Source organism: Lachnellula hyalina (genome assembly GCF_007821495.1).
Source record: "Lachnellula hyalina strain CBS 185.66 chromosome Unknown contig00131, whole genome shotgun sequence".
Taxonomy (NCBI): Eukaryota; Fungi; Ascomycota; class Leotiomycetes; order Helotiales; family Lachnaceae; genus Lachnellula; species Lachnellula hyalina.
In genome coordinates, this window is record NW_022157245.1 from 26,140 (window position 1) to 41,019 (window position 14,880).

General features: G+C 47.4%; 5 protein-coding genes across 5 annotated transcripts; 4 read left to right on the forward strand and 1 right to left on the reverse strand.

Annotated features, from left to right (window-relative positions):
* Positions 1-610: 610 nt before the first annotated feature.
* On the forward strand, positions 611-2,763 carry spp1 (Set1 complex component spp1; the record flags this gene model as incomplete). Its single annotated transcript, XM_031152252.1, has 4 exons — positions 611-670; positions 827-1,529; positions 1,583-2,143; positions 2,192-2,763. The coding sequence occupies 4 exons, from the start codon at positions 611-613 to the stop codon at positions 2,761-2,763; spliced, it is 1,896 nt and encodes a 631-aa protein (XP_031003219.1).
* A 2,151-nt stretch (positions 2,764-4,914) lies between these two features.
* Positions 4,915-7,718, forward strand: SCH9_1 (Serine/threonine-protein kinase; the record flags this gene model as incomplete). Its single annotated transcript, XM_031152253.1, has 5 exons — positions 4,915-5,189; positions 5,238-5,491; positions 5,539-5,692; positions 5,873-7,165; positions 7,214-7,718. 5 exons carry the CDS (start codon positions 4,915-4,917, stop codon positions 7,716-7,718), a joined length of 2,481 nt encoding a protein of 826 aa, XP_031003214.1.
* A 662-nt stretch (positions 7,719-8,380) lies between these two features.
* Positions 8,381-9,756, forward strand: tetX (Tetracycline resistance protein from transposon; the record flags this gene model as incomplete). The annotated part of the gene is made up of 2 exons (XM_031152254.1): positions 8,381-8,428; positions 8,563-9,756. The coding sequence occupies 2 exons, from the start codon at positions 8,381-8,383 to the stop codon at positions 9,754-9,756; spliced, it is 1,242 nt and encodes a 413-aa protein (XP_031003215.1).
* A 306-nt stretch (positions 9,757-10,062) lies between these two features.
* LHYA1_G007326 (uncharacterized protein) lies at positions 10,063-10,468 on the forward strand (the record flags this gene model as incomplete). Its single annotated transcript, XM_031152255.1, has 2 exons — positions 10,063-10,066; positions 10,170-10,468. 2 exons carry the CDS (start codon positions 10,063-10,065, stop codon positions 10,466-10,468), a joined length of 303 nt encoding a protein of 100 aa, XP_031003222.1.
* A 779-nt stretch (positions 10,469-11,247) lies between these two features.
* On the reverse strand, positions 11,248-12,285 carry rrp43 (Exosome complex component; the record flags this gene model as incomplete). The annotated part of the gene is made up of 1 exon (XM_031152256.1): positions 11,248-12,285. The coding sequence occupies one exon, from the start codon at positions 12,283-12,285 to the stop codon at positions 11,248-11,250; it is 1,038 nt and encodes a 345-aa protein (XP_031003223.1).
* Positions 12,286-14,880: the final 2,595 nt, after the last annotated feature.

Sequence of the window (14,880 nt, forward strand, 5' to 3'; positions counted from 1 at the left end):
GACCAAATATTGTCACACTCACCATAATAAGTTTCGATGTTCCAATCCTAGATTTATACCACCTCTAAGGACTACTTGTGTGTGAAGTTGATGCAACTGGATATCTGTTCATCCCACTCGGTAATAATGGACCGAAGCACCAGAAGGACATCGACTTCCTTTCTAGTGAGACATAAACCAGCTTGAGAACTCAAGTTGACTTTTTGATATGAAATAACTCCTGCGGACACACGTAAGACAGCTGACCGTTCAATACATTTAAATACCTTTCATGAGCTCTAGAGACGAGCCAAATAGGGAGCGAATCACACGAAAATTCCAACCATTCTGGATTCACGCTACGACTGAATCTAAGTCAAAAATTTCACTTCACTTGCAGTATCTCAACCTTTACCTTGTTGTCGATAAGGAATGGAGCTATTTTCTACACAAGGCTGACAAATTTGACGAGGCTGAATTACAGCTTTGAGCGGCGCGCGGCTAGCTGTTGGTTTTACTCCTTTCGGTTCTAGCGCGGGAATTCCTTAATCCACGTCGCGTCAACTCCTGAGAAAGAGCCCGCGGCTTTCCAACAGTTAACTCTTTAGCTCCTCAGTCGTAATTCTCTGTTATGGATCCCGACGACCTTGCTATTGCATTGGCTAGGGCCAAGACTGATAAATCCGACCAGGTAAGAACTCTATCATCACCAACAGCTCAAAACACAACACATTCGGCTTCAGCCTCGGACGCGGGGCGAACCTGGGATGACTGAATGCTGGCTATCTGCGATCCATGTCTTCCTGTATATACTGTTATTTCATTGCTAACTCTTCTGTCCATAAAGACCGGCGGTAGTAGCTCTGAAACCAACCTTACGGTTCACCCAAATCTACCTCTACCATCTATTCTTAAACCTCCGAGAGGCACCAATAAATCGGGCTACAAATATAAATATCCTGAAGCTGCTCCAACTCCCGAAGGCGAAGATGACGATGAATGGAATAAAGTGTACACGGCTGCGGATTCTCGGTTTTACAATAAACATGGGAAAAGCTCCCAAGCCTCCAAGAAGTACCGCCAATCGGGAGAGACCTACGAACTTGCCGTTGCCATGATTGCTGATAAGAAGCAAAAGGCGCGCAATGATTATATTTCACAGGCTGCAGAATTGGCGGGGGGTGGCGGTGGCTCTGGCGGTGTTGCTATTCTGCCGCCCAAGACCATAACCCCAAAACCCAAAGCACAGACAAAGAAGGTGCAACCTCCTCCGAGCTTGAAGCAGGAATTGTCTACAAGTTCACGGGACGGAACGCCAGGTGCGGATAGGATGCCTCTCAGCATATCAGAGCAAATAAAGCAAGAAGGGCGTCCTAGAAAGGCCCCCTCTGCTGCACCATCCTCCCATCAGGGCACGCCTGCTCCATCCACTGCATCGAAGGTAGACAGCCCTCCGTCAAAGATCGAGAAGCCCCCTCCCCCAAAGGCGGCTGTTAAGAAGAAGGGTACTGCTGCAGCGGTGAGGAAGCCGACGAAGCAATCGCAAGAAAGTACGTGCATTGTAAATTATTTGCGTCCATTCACCTCTGACAATATCCCCTAGACAAGTTCTCCAAGCCAGCTGGGAAAGGCGCAAGCCCTAGACCTGCCAAAAACAGTCTGGTCTCGTCCGACTCCGAAAGCAATGATGGCGGAGAGTACTGTGTTTGTCGCGGTCCCGACGATCACAGAATGATGGTCAACTGCGAAGGAGGATGTAATGAATGGTACCACTGCTCGTGTATTGGCATGGACGTAGAGGATGCAAAGGAACTCCTCGACCGTTACATTTGTCCAAAATGCAAGTCAGCCGAGCTGTTCACTACCTGGAAGCGCATGTGCCGATACAACAACGTTGGAGAACACCTCAGCTTGCGCGAACCTTGCCGAAGGGCCGCCCGTGTTACGGAGGATCCTCCAAGCAAGTATTGCAGTGATGAACACAGATTGGCGTTTATGGAATTTATTCGGGATCACATGGCTCGTCAAGATAATGCGCCGTCTATGGGGGGCAAACTCAATGTTCAAGAAGTGGCTGAGATTCTTACACACGTCAAAAGCAACGCCGAACTCCAATCTCTGGGCAAGAAACCACGCCTACCAATCCCAGAAGGTGCTGATCCAAGTAAGCACTTCAAGCCCTATTAACTCCCGCCATACTAATGAGAGCCAGCACGTCCCATTGGACTTGATTACATCACCCCTGAGGAAGAAGAGGAAATCAAAACCTTGGAGCTTAAGAAGCAAAAGATCCAAACCCAAATCGAAGGCTACAGAAACCAACAAAAACTCCTCGTCATGATCCACGAGCGTGCCCAAGCCGCCGCCAAGCACCCCTCAGTCGACGAAAAAGCCGTCTGCGGCTACGACAACCGCCTCGCCTTCAACGAGCACGAATTCGCGCACTGGCTTTCCACTGCCGAGGGGCAATCAGCATTCGAGACGCAGAAACTAGGTCCGCGTACCGACGAATCCAAGACTATAGGCGCGCGTCAACCACAGCCAATACAAAAAGCAGACGTGCCTGATGAGTTGCACAATATCTGTCTCAAGAGCATGAAGAGCTGTGCCCGACATAAGGGCTGGCGCCTCATCCACGGCCAGGATTATGCGGCTATGACGGCGTATCTGCAAAGGGAGTGGGAGAGGTGTGAGAGGAAGAAGGGAGAAGTTATCGATGATGCGGAGACGAGGGAGGCGGCGAGGGAGTATCATGCGCATAATACTGTTGAGCAGCTTTTTTAGGGGAAGGGATAGGATGGGATGAATTAGGCGTTCGGCTTGGGTTGGGGAATTGCATTGTTGGCGCATTTTGTATGCGCGGTGGCGTACTAGGGAGGCAAAACGATACCCATACATACGATACGATACGACCGTGCAGGCCTAATGGAATTTCCCATGTTTTCCATGTGATTTGCCTCTTTCTTTCCCTTTCCGACCTTTTCGGGGAACCTTTTCATTGCAAGCGCAGCAAACACTACCTACTCAAGGTAATATTCTATCTGCGAGCGCAGTACAATATACAGTATATAATCTGAGACCCTTCTCTTTTTCGTAGCCAGCATGCACACTAAACACCCAGCTGGCGTTCACTTGGCGAGTGTGAGATTTCTGGAAAGCAGGAGGTTTTCAGCCAATTTTCTTTTGATGAATTGATGATCTGGACTTTCTTCATTACGCCGTCGGACTATTTTCTGCATCTTTATTTGGGTTTGAAGGAATTATTTGCTGTCATGCTACGTGCTGCTGTTATTCTATTCGTTTGCTTCATTACTATGTATCACGAGCACAGCACAGTTCCCTATCTACTTCTCGCCTTGCGAATTACTGATTCTCCCCCACTCTCAAGCCCTTTCTTTTTCTCACCGTGGTCGAACGGGTTATCGGTCTGGATGGATTGCGATTTGCGATGATTGTTTTGCTTCCTTTTCGGGATGTGATATTTTTTTGTGGTACTGTATGGAGCTTGTGTGTAGTGGGAAAGAACAAGGAACGGTGGTTGAATGGATGGGTAGGTAGGGGGTGAGAGGGGAAGTGAATGAATGGGGTGGGCATTGACTTATTATGTCGCGAGTCCTGTTTATTGCCCGGCTTCTCTCGTGAAGAAATTTTTTATCACAGGCCCATAGAAATGCTTCTATGTTGGCGTGCTACTGGTGGATGTGGGAATTGATCTTAGTTTAGGCACCGTGTCTTCTCTTAGTTTATGCGATAAGACACGGTTTTAGATGTGTTATTGTTTGATACACCTACGTTCTTTACCTAGCATATATATTTTGAGGATTGACCTGTTTGCTGTCATGTTATGTTTACTCTCGTTCCTGCGTTCGTTTATAGGGGTTTGGACTAGTGAATCAATTGGTTTCTTGAATTAGGGATAGATGGATGCCCGACGTTTTATTTGTATGGTGCGAGGCTGTTGATAGCGTAAGTGGGATTGATACATTTGCTCGTTAGTACAAGCAAGCAATATAGGGATTCGCATTTCTCTTGTAACAGTGCTGCTTGAGGGGAAGAGCTACGCTTTTATCGGGTAACGGCGGGGTTGTAGTCACTGGAATGGCTCGACAGCTAACCTTCTTTCTGATTCTGGTAGTATGTTTTATTTGGCAGTTGGTTTTATGATATGGCAGATGGCAGATGCGAATAGGTCAAGATCTGGTATTGCTATTTGATGCTATTGAAGTCTTTGATCATTTTTCTTCCAACAGGGCGTGTCTTGTCCAAATAAGGGGAGCGGCCCTGCCAATATTGCCAGTCGAGGTTTTCTTTGGTGTATATTTCCGATTCTGGCTTCAAGTCTCAAATACTGATTTGGAGTGCTGCAAGAGAATAGATATAAAGTTTGTTCCTCTTGTGGTGAGAGGGAAGCCTATTGGGTTGACAAAGCAGGTAAGGACCGGATTTTTCAGGGATGCGTTGGCCTCCAATTCAGGTACAGCAAAAAGTGAAAAGTGTCTCCAGCGCCATAGCTGTACCTGATTTGGAGGTCCACTCTGTCACGAGTATCTCGTGCACGTGATATGCCCCCCCCCCCCCCCCCCCCCCAATATCAAATCCTCTTAAGGCTCCTTCCTAGCTAGTGAGGCCTCTGCACCCCTAATTTATGACCTCAACCCCGTGAGCCTCCATACGGGACACACGCCCCGTTGCAAAAAGCCAGACCTTCGCCCGACATTGAAGGTATGTCGTACAAAATATCAGCCATCCCATTGGTCCTATTTTGGGTGGCAAAGTAAGTCATGCGATGCCGATGCTTGCATGCATGGTAACTACGGAGGTACACCCGACCTCGTCTCTCACTCAGCCTCACTGACAACATACACCTCTACGACTTCACTAAACAGTGACATATAGTAACGAGTGGTGTCCTCATTTCGAGGAGCAGATGCAACAATGTCCGTTGCTGAAAAGAAAATGCCTGCGCTGCAATGGGGTCAAGATTACCAGCCTTCTGTCACCCAGCTGCAGCTGCATATTTTCCAGGCAGTGAATCTTTTACAAAGTGTCGACCCGTACATTATCTGCATCTACGATCACAGTGAGGCATTCCTAGAACGCGAACGAGCAATGATTTCCATGAGAACAACAGCACAAGACCGGCAGGAGAAGGAGCAGCCGGCGTCCTTGCACCATTCCCGCAGTTATCGATGGGATGCTTTTCAATTATTGTACAGGCTGTGTATTGTTATTCTAGAGCGGTAACTAACTGTGCGCAGCGATGTACGTGACACTTCATTACCTGTCGAAATCTACATTTTCGACCGGGTAAATTCCGACACTTTTCTTGGCCGAGCTCGATTCTTCCCATCAGCAGATAGTCAAATCACAAAACCAGTCTGGATATATCTCGAGGGCCGAGACAACCTCGAGGAGGTCTCCGGGAGATTGGAAGTCGACGCATGGTTCTTAAATAGTTGGCCTAAACTATGTAAGGAGGACTTCGTTCACTCGAATCTCTCAGCCACACCGAGTAAGTCGAATTTCTGTATATATTATAGCCCGGTTGACTCTTCTTAGATGTCTGTTTGAAATTGGACACCGGCTTAGAATTTGTCTTGACGAGTATTGGATATTACGACGCCCCAAATCTGACTCTTCGCAACAACACTCGACCCGATGGCTTCGTTTGTCCACTAAAAGCGATATTCCGTCAAACAGACAGTATTAACTTGTACGTAGACGAATCACGAGGAGGACAATTCCCCTGGTCGCATGATTGTTGGATGCCAGGGGGGTCGAAAGTAACTACAGCAAGGTTCTATTTAGCGGAAATAGTTTTAGCACTTGAAGACCTGCAGGAGTGCAATCCTCGCCCTTGCTACTTCACCATATTTGACATACACCTCGATAGTCTCGGCCATATCGCTTTCAGGGACTTCAACCTTTGTGCAGTGGAGACTTCTAAAGACGTTGAAACCCTGGAATATTTGGAGTACATGGCGCCAGAAATTTTGCGTGCTGAATGCTGTCACCCGCACACCATTTTTTGGAGCCTTGCAGTTGTTGTGTTTAAGATTTGCTGCTCCTGGACCCCTTTTACGGCGCTCGCTGAGGACACGCTTGAAGTAGTCGAAAATATTTGCCGAAAGCAAGTCCACTTTCCTCCGAATCTACTTGGAAACGTTGGAAAAGACCTAGTCGAGAGCCTGCTGATCAAGGATCCAAAGAAGCGACTTGGGGCAACGCATGGGATAGAAGATGTGAAAAGTCATCCATTTTTTGCAGAAATTGACTGGGTGAAGCTTCGGAGGCGAGACACAATCCCACCTTTTAAGCCCAGACCCCCTATCAAGTTTGCGAACCGAGAATTTGGTTCGCCGCCTGAACTAAAGACATCCGCACGTCGAGAAGATGAAGATATCCATATCCCACACAGTTTCGAGCTTCCGAATGGAAGCTTGTCATCCTATAAATCAGCAGAATCCAGCTTTAGGCCATCATCAGTCTATGGAACACCGGCGTCATATCCAGATATTTGGTCCAGAGGAAGCGCTCCATCTGTCGGGAGTTTTCTCAAGCAGATGTTTGCGACGAAAGAAGAAAAAGAACGGCGGCTAAAGCCTGAATTCCTAGATCTTGTCCGCGAGAGAGGTCTGCAACTTCCGCTCTCCGAAGAAATAAATTGGTCTGGGCGAGGACAGCATGTGGAATTTAAAATCGCACAAGAAATACCGTTGAGAGAACTGAATGCTATTGGCCATGGAGGTTCAGCCATAGTGGACAGTGTGTTGTGTAGACGAGTCAAGCTTGCGAGGAAAACAATGATGTGTACACGGAGACAGAAATTGGAGACAATGATTAATGAGGTGGAACACTTGCAATCACTTCGGCATCCGCACATTATACAGCTCGTTGGCAGCTACTTGCAAGGCAGGAAGTTCGCGATACTTCTGTATCCAGTAGCTCAATGGAACCTATCGACGTTCCTCGAGCTCTGTTATGCATATGATACTGAAACGGGGCAGGAAACGGTAGGCGGACAGGCTATTTCATTTAAGTTGCGAGCTCTACCAGGATTATTTCAATGCATCATGCATGCTATGGCCTATATTCACGCAAACACGATTAAGCACATGGATATGAAACCGCAAAACATTCTCGTGCGTGCTAACGTGAAGAATGAGAGCTTATTCACGGTCTATATGTAAGTACCTTTTCGCCCCTCAAGACATCACACTGACATTTGAATCAGCGCAGACTTTGGAATCAGCAAGAAATTTGCTGCCGACGAGCTGTCTCGAACTGACAGCTTGATTGCCTTGACGAGAAAATATTGCGCCCCTGAAGTTCACGACGGAGAACCACGGGGAAGAGCCGCCGATATCTTTTCACTCGGCTGTGTCTTTCTCGAAATTGCCACGATTATTCAATCTTGCTCTGTCGACGAGTTTGCTGAGTTTCGTTCTCATCGTACTAACCCGCGAGACTTCAACGATGACGAGTCATATCATGCGAATCTGGACAATGTTTCAAGATGGATTGACAAACTCCGCGCAATACCGCAACTGGGATTTACACGGAGAGATGGAATAGTAGAAAAGCTGGACCTTATGCAACAGATGGTGAAATGGAATCCAGATGAGAGACCAACTGCCTCGCAAGTGCTCGACCGGTTGGGCGGGCCTAGAGACTGCTGTGAAAAGGAGCGAGAAACGTACGTGATTGAAGAGCCCTCGCAAAACGAGCCAGTGTACTGAGAGCAAGTGCGGGCTTCACATGTTGTGATGACTGCTCCGCGTAGCTAGAGGATATGAAAGTTTGTGCTCAAGTTTCTGATCTAAGCGTCGCTCATTTCTCACATCGATAAGTGAAGTTTTGAAATCGATATAGGAAGAGGATGTTTCGACTTGAGATGCCGGCATTATATGTTTGAATAATTCGAAGATGGGCGGAGGTCGGATTTGCCTTGTACTACACTACCACCCTAGAGTTAGATTTCGCGCTCCGAAGTCCCGACTTCCGAAATGTACTACGGGCTTATGGCAACTGGAATGCAGGGCTGCGGCAGGGGACAACTATTTCAAGAAGGTTGTGTTCGCGACGATGGTAAGATCTTGCGCGGTAACCAATCATATGCAAAGGCGCCTAGATCCGACTCCACTTAGAGGGGCAGGCACCACAAGTCTTGCCAACAGGATTGTGTGAAGGAGCGGACTGATCTCAGTGCCTCATTGATTCTTTTTGAGCGGGTTCGATTATTGTATACAAGTATGTGCGAATTTCCCAGGTAAATTTCATATCAGTTCAATTCGATTTTCTTGTTTAAACGCCTACAATTCACGCCACCATACGAAGAACATAATTACAATACACCAAACCCAAATTCTCACGCTCAAACCTTCACATCACAATACTTAGCATGCCTACCGTAAAAATTGCAATCATTGGTGCCGGTCCAGCTGGATTAGTATGTTTATTTTGCCCCCCCCCCCCCCCATTTTCCAGTTTTCAAAGTGTCTACCCTTAGGAGATAATCACTCTCAAAGCTAAACTCTTCAACTCTTGAGCCAACCCTTGTACATATACTAACCCTTTAATTAGACACTAGCGCGCATACTACAACAAAACTCCATCACCTGCATAGTATATGAAGCCGAGTCCTCACGCAACAACCGCAATCAAGGTGGGACACTGGACTTACACCCTGACGCCGGACAACTAGCTCTCAAAGAAGCTGGCCTCCTCCCAATATTCCACAAGCATGCCCGTCCAGAAGGAGAAGCGAGTAAAATCGTAAAGTACGATGGGTCTGTGCTCTGGGACGATAATGTCATGGAACCTTGGAGATCTGCAGAAGAAGGCGAGCAGCAGAGACCAGAGATCGATAGAGTTGTCTTGAGAGACATCTTGATCGACTCTCTTGAGGAGGGAACTCTCAAGTGGGGGAAGAAAGTCCTAGGAGTTGTGGAAAACGAGAAGACGAAGGGGAAATTCAATGTCTCTTTTGCGGATGGGACCATGGAGCAGGATATCGATCTGCTGGTTGGTGCTGATGGTGCATGGTCGAAAGTCCGGCCTCTTCTCACGTCTGAGAAGCCTTTCTATTCGGGTATCACGATGATTGAATTTTGGGCTTTAGATGCCGAGAAGAAGAGCCCGTGGGTGTCGCAGTATGTCGGACAGGGAAGCATGTTCATGTTCGACGAAGGGCGTGCCATCATATGCCAGCGCCAGGGAACCGGCGCCATCCGCACCTATGCCTGTGTCCGCAAACCGGAATCCTGGGCCAAGGAATGTGGCATCGATTGGACAGGTGCTGATGCCCGGGAGCGTCTTGTAGCGCAATACTTCAACGACTGTGGAGAGGATCTAAAGCGACTGATTCTCGAAAGCCAAGATGGGCTTATTCTGCGCCATATATGGATGCTGCCTGTAGGTGTGAAATGGGATAAGGACGCTTGCCCTGGAGTTACTCTTCTGGGGGATGCGGCTCATCTGATGACACCTTTCGCAGGCGTGGGTGTCAACGTTGCAATGGGCGACGCGTTGGAGTTGGCAAACGCTATCATTGCGAGGAAGGAGAGCAAAACGGCAAAATTCGTAAGCGATAAGAATAACATTGCTCGTGCAATTGAGCAGTATGAGAAATCAATGTTTGAGCGGGGAGAACGAGCTGCTACTAAGACGATGCACGGCTTGAAGGGACATTTCAGCGCTACTGGATCAGAGGAAAGGGCAAGCAGAATCCAGAAAGGGTATAATATGATTATGGCACAGAAGGCGGAGAAGAAATAGAAGGCCTAGCAGCTGCCATGATGGTACATAGATGAATTGGAGAGTTATACTCGACTCGGCTCCTTGGAAATTTGAAGGCTGTCTGGATAGCAATGAATTACCGATTTCTCATGCATTATCATTCGACAAGACACAACCATTAACGTGCTAGAGATAGGTGTTCTCAAGGAAGCTGCAAGAGAGAAGCGAACCAAGTTCTGTTTGTATAAGGAGCCAAAAAGTATCACTGTGTTTGTCCAGGAAGACGAGGGTGAATAAACACATGAATCGCTCAACTAGCTTTCAAGCAGGCTGTGATTAACCAGCATGAGTATATGACAAAACGAAATGTTATGACAGGTCCGGGGCACGGCCCCCGGCTGCGGCTGATACTGGAGCAACACCGCCCAAACCGAATAATAAGCAATAGCAAGCTCTTATTGCACTCCATAGAACTTTGCTTCATGAACATTATAACTTCTTTTTGGCTTCGCAATATCCTTCCGCAAGCCCTGCTCTAAGACGTCTTGCGTCGAAGTACGCTATGCCCGCTAGAATGTGGCGTTATGGAATCCACTCGTTTCTTGAGCTATTAAGGCATCGTCTACCGGCATCTTTAGATCATATGCTAGCATTCATCTATCTAGCTTACTCGATGATGGCGCTATTATATGAAACAGTCCCGGCATTCGAGGATACATGTGTACAGGGCCTGAGGCATCTGAATGCTTAGTCAGTAGTGAGGGAGACTAGAGGGGGATCTCATCTAAGGTCACTCTGTTTCTCTTCCTTCTTTAGCCTCACCTCAATTCAAGTCATACTTCACACCCAGAACGCTCAGCATTCCGCAACATGGATTGAGTGCCTTAGAGATCTCGGACGTTATCGAATGGCAATTGAAGATGATGACATCAGAGATCGAGAAGTTTGGACTCGCGCAGATCGGGAAGGTGTAAAACTGATTATAAAAACTAGCCAGCGTTTGAACTGCAATTATAAGCCATTGCCTGTATCAGCAAAGGACGGAGACCGACTAGGCGCAGAGTTGAGGTTGGCAGAAGTGAAAAGCGACGGAGTGGAAGATTTGAGGACTAGGAATTCGTTATATTTGCAGGCACAACTTCTTATTTGGCAGCAAGCTTCACTTTGCAAATTGCCAGACAAAATCAAGTGATGTAGACTTAAAGACACAACCCCCCAAAAAACAGGGACAGATCACAACATGATATAGGCTGAAATTTGTAGGTCAAAGATATCCTAGCTAGGATTTATATTTGGCCCTGTTCATTGTTCTTATCTTTCGTTACACGTCTCTGGACTTGTTGAGAGGTGATGCCTCTGGCACAAAGAGTCCAATACCGGGTGAAACTTAGCCCCTCAAGTCGAGAAGCATATCCCCGCCAACAGATATCTGAACGATGGAAAATAATCCTTCTTCTGTTGTCGGAATCTTTGGCAACTGTGCCCGAACGACGCCGTGACTTGATATAGATTTTACAATAATTGCGCATATCAGCGGTCAAGAAGATCGCTCAGCTCAACCCATCGTTTTTCCGCCAAGCTCACAATGCCCTTCATCTCTAGCATTCCAATCGTGGTGCCCCCGGCTTTGGAGATGCCTAACATCTTCGTCTTCCCGCTTCCACAATCTATAACCACCGTAACAGATTCTTCACATAGTCCCTCCTCAAATGTATCAGGGTCGACCAAGATCCAGCATTTTTGAACCTTTGCTTGCTTTTGTTCTTTTGCCTTGAAAACCAGCGACGTAACAGCAATTGGCAGTCCTCTCAGCTGTAGCTTTTTTGATTGTGCCACCGAGTCCTCGCAAAGTATCATCTCCCGATCTGGATCCCAGTATGCCTTTGGTAGTCGTACATTCTTCAGCGCCGAGATAACTCCCGCCCAAGCTGCATCGAATGGGTTGCCGTCCAGAGAGATGAACAAAATGTCGATATAGAGCGTCCAAAATGCCTTTACTTCCGGCTCGGGGACATCCTCCTCATCTTCCTCCTCCATCTTGTCCTGGTCGCTGAGATCCGGCGGCTGGTACCAAATCCTCAGGTCTTCTCCGTCAACCAATCCACTGGAATGTAGCAACGAATATATCCTCGTGCTCAGACTCTGCGCAAGCGTGCTAGGAGGTTGACCTGGCATGAAGGCAGGGGAGCATCCTGTCGCCAACTCAATATTCGGGACGAGTAGATCTAGTTCCTTTGCCTCATTGTATCCTACCTTCGACGACGGCGCTGTTGATGATTTGTCGACGCGGTAACCTGCCACATTGTTCGCAAGCAGTATTTCTGCCCGAATCCCACAGACAACCGTTGTATCTCCTATCCGTACCACTGCGCTTCCTTCGGCATGTGTGAGAGAGCCATTGTTGATATGCGGGGTCCGAAATTGTGTAGCTACTCGACCGTTTGCGCGTGTTGGGATGGAGGAATCGGAGGTGGGTTGGAGATGGGCGAGGAGGTATGGATGGGGAGAGAGTTTGGCAAATGTCTCCCGAGGGAAAGAGAGGGTTGATTGGGGGGCTGCGGAAGCCATTATTGGGAGTTGGTCATGGCATATCAAAGAATAAATACTATGTTGTAGTCGCGATTTTGCTTTTTTGATAGAGCTAAAATCGGGTTCTGCCGAGGATTTGCCGGTCTCCCCATGATCAAGTAAAATCTCTTATACCTTATGTAAGTCTGGCTGGATATTTGGAAATACGTGCACTTGTCTATTGTTCCATTTTGACGTATTTGGTGAAAGCTACAATGATGGTCATTTTAAGAAAGGGAGGTGGGAAAGGCAAGGCTTATACCTAGCCTAGGCATCTAGCGCTAGCGATTTATCATAGGAATAAAGCACGAACGGAAAGACTTATTAGTAAAGTTGTACTTAGCTGCTAACATAATGTCGATCATAAACTCTCCACTTCAGTTCGGTCTTACTCTACACACTTTGACATGTATGCAATTATCCTCTCATGCTAGTATTAAGCTATAATTCGATCATCTTCTTAACTTACATATCCCAACAAAAGTTGTGCTACTAGACTAACGTGATTTTAAGAAAGTATTCATATACCTTGTGCAACCAAAAGAGCGCTGGTTTTTAGGAAACTTTCAAATGTCTCGTAATTTAGTTACGGAAGTTGGGAAAGTTTTCATTTTTGCGCACATAACGTAAGCTGTGCTTATTCTAAGGCCAAGTCTGGTTATAGCTGTGTAGCTGCTGGGTTGGAAGCTACGCCATTTTGAGATGGAGAACTGGAAGGGGGAAAATTCATTCTCACTTTCGATTGTGGGGACTACGAGCAACAAGTATTGTACGCATAGAAATTTCCACTCCATGGATCTAGCATTGAGAACTGCTTATACTCGAGTATTATGGAAGAATCTTAATCCCGTAAGTGAAGAGCCTCTACTTTCATGCTCGCTCCCCTGCCTCCACCCACCCCAAACCGTCTCAATTCGAGAACTCGGTCCTTTCAGACACGGCTGTGTATCCAGATGGGAAAAGTCTAATCTTATTTCATATGCGGGAGCCGTTTCAAAAGCAGGTAGGTACGAACTCCGTAGGCAGACTTTGCTGCGGCCCCAATACGCTAGCTAGAGTACATAGGTACAATATGGGGGCTGCAAGATCCTCAAGGTAAAGCAAGTGCTCAACAATATCGAGGCGGCCTAAATTGCGACAGTACCGGAAGGTTCCGACTTCATACAGTGAGAAGAGTGTTTGATTGACGTGAAATTTGGGATAAGGCTCTTCTGTATGTGGCTATAGCCTATTGGCATCGCGCGCTCAACACTCAGCTTGGTCCGTATGCGCAGCATCTTCACAGCCTCGTCACCCATTTGGTCGGTCGTTGGGGCGTCTCAATCGACTACTTGATATTTAATCTAGTAGAGGACTTCGGAATCTTCTGTATAGCTAAACAAGGTTGTTAGTCTCATAATCATGAGCACGGCACCAGAGGAGGCTTCTTCTAACCCTTACGCCCCGGGGAAGATTGTGCCTTCCGGTCGCCTCCAGGCCAATCGTTTGAGACCAATAGGAATATTCCCTAGATGCGAGAACATGCCAGTCGTTTAGGACCAATAGGAATATCCCCTTCTAGATCCGAGAACACGCCTCTCCGCATCATTTCTCAAGGATGGGATTTTGGATACAACCCGCACCACATGTTGAGCGCGTACTGACAAATCAAACGCGGAGCGCGGAGCGAGGGCCTCGTTACACAAGGACAAGCGTGTGCAGGGAGCGGCAACTTTTACACATGCATCCGGCTTCTGCTTCCAGCAAAGGTCTGCTGCATATCATACGGCCCCCCTTCTTTGGAGATGTATATTGATATCGATACTTCCGTCTCAGGGAAGTGTTTCAAAAACCGACAATGACGAGATAGGAACAGCAGCTTCCCGTCTGACAGTGCTACATCGTTACCAAGATCTTTACTGCGCTTCCCCCGTTACCACCTCAAAAGGATAAAAGAACAAGCCCCCTTCCTCCCCATTGGAAAATATCGGACACATATTCGAGCCCGTTGAGTCCTCAAAGTCAGCTGTGAATCTAAATCTTGGTGTGTTACTACACCGGTCCTTTTGACGGCCGTGCTGACTGAGATCCAGATGTCATTGCCACTAGTCTTATTGTATACAGGGATGGTATTCTCGGTGGTGTTCTCGACATATTTCTCGGCATTCTTCTCGACCATCTTCTTCACTACCTTCGCGACTGTTGTCCTTTTCTTCCGCATGCCTGCTCGAGTTCTGATATTCCTCAATCCTGACAAAACAGAGCCCTTCAATCAGTTTGGCTTCACCCAGCCAGTCCACATCTTCAGCAAAGATGATCCCAGCATTGTTTGGCGTGGGACGGTTCACATAGACCCTGGGAACCAAGGACCAAATTTGATCACAGAAGAAGCTATGCGCTTTGTCCATGGACACCCAACAGGACCTGGAACTACCATTAGAACCTATGATGGCGAGGAAAAATCGGTTGGTGGTGAGGTAGAGCTTTGCTTTTCTGGCCCTGGACCAAGGACCCGATATCACAGAAGAAAGTTTCGCCACGTACCTCACATCATAGATGGCACTGACATGGTTCTGAACCATGATTTCTATATCGAGGTATTCCCGGAGAAAGTAC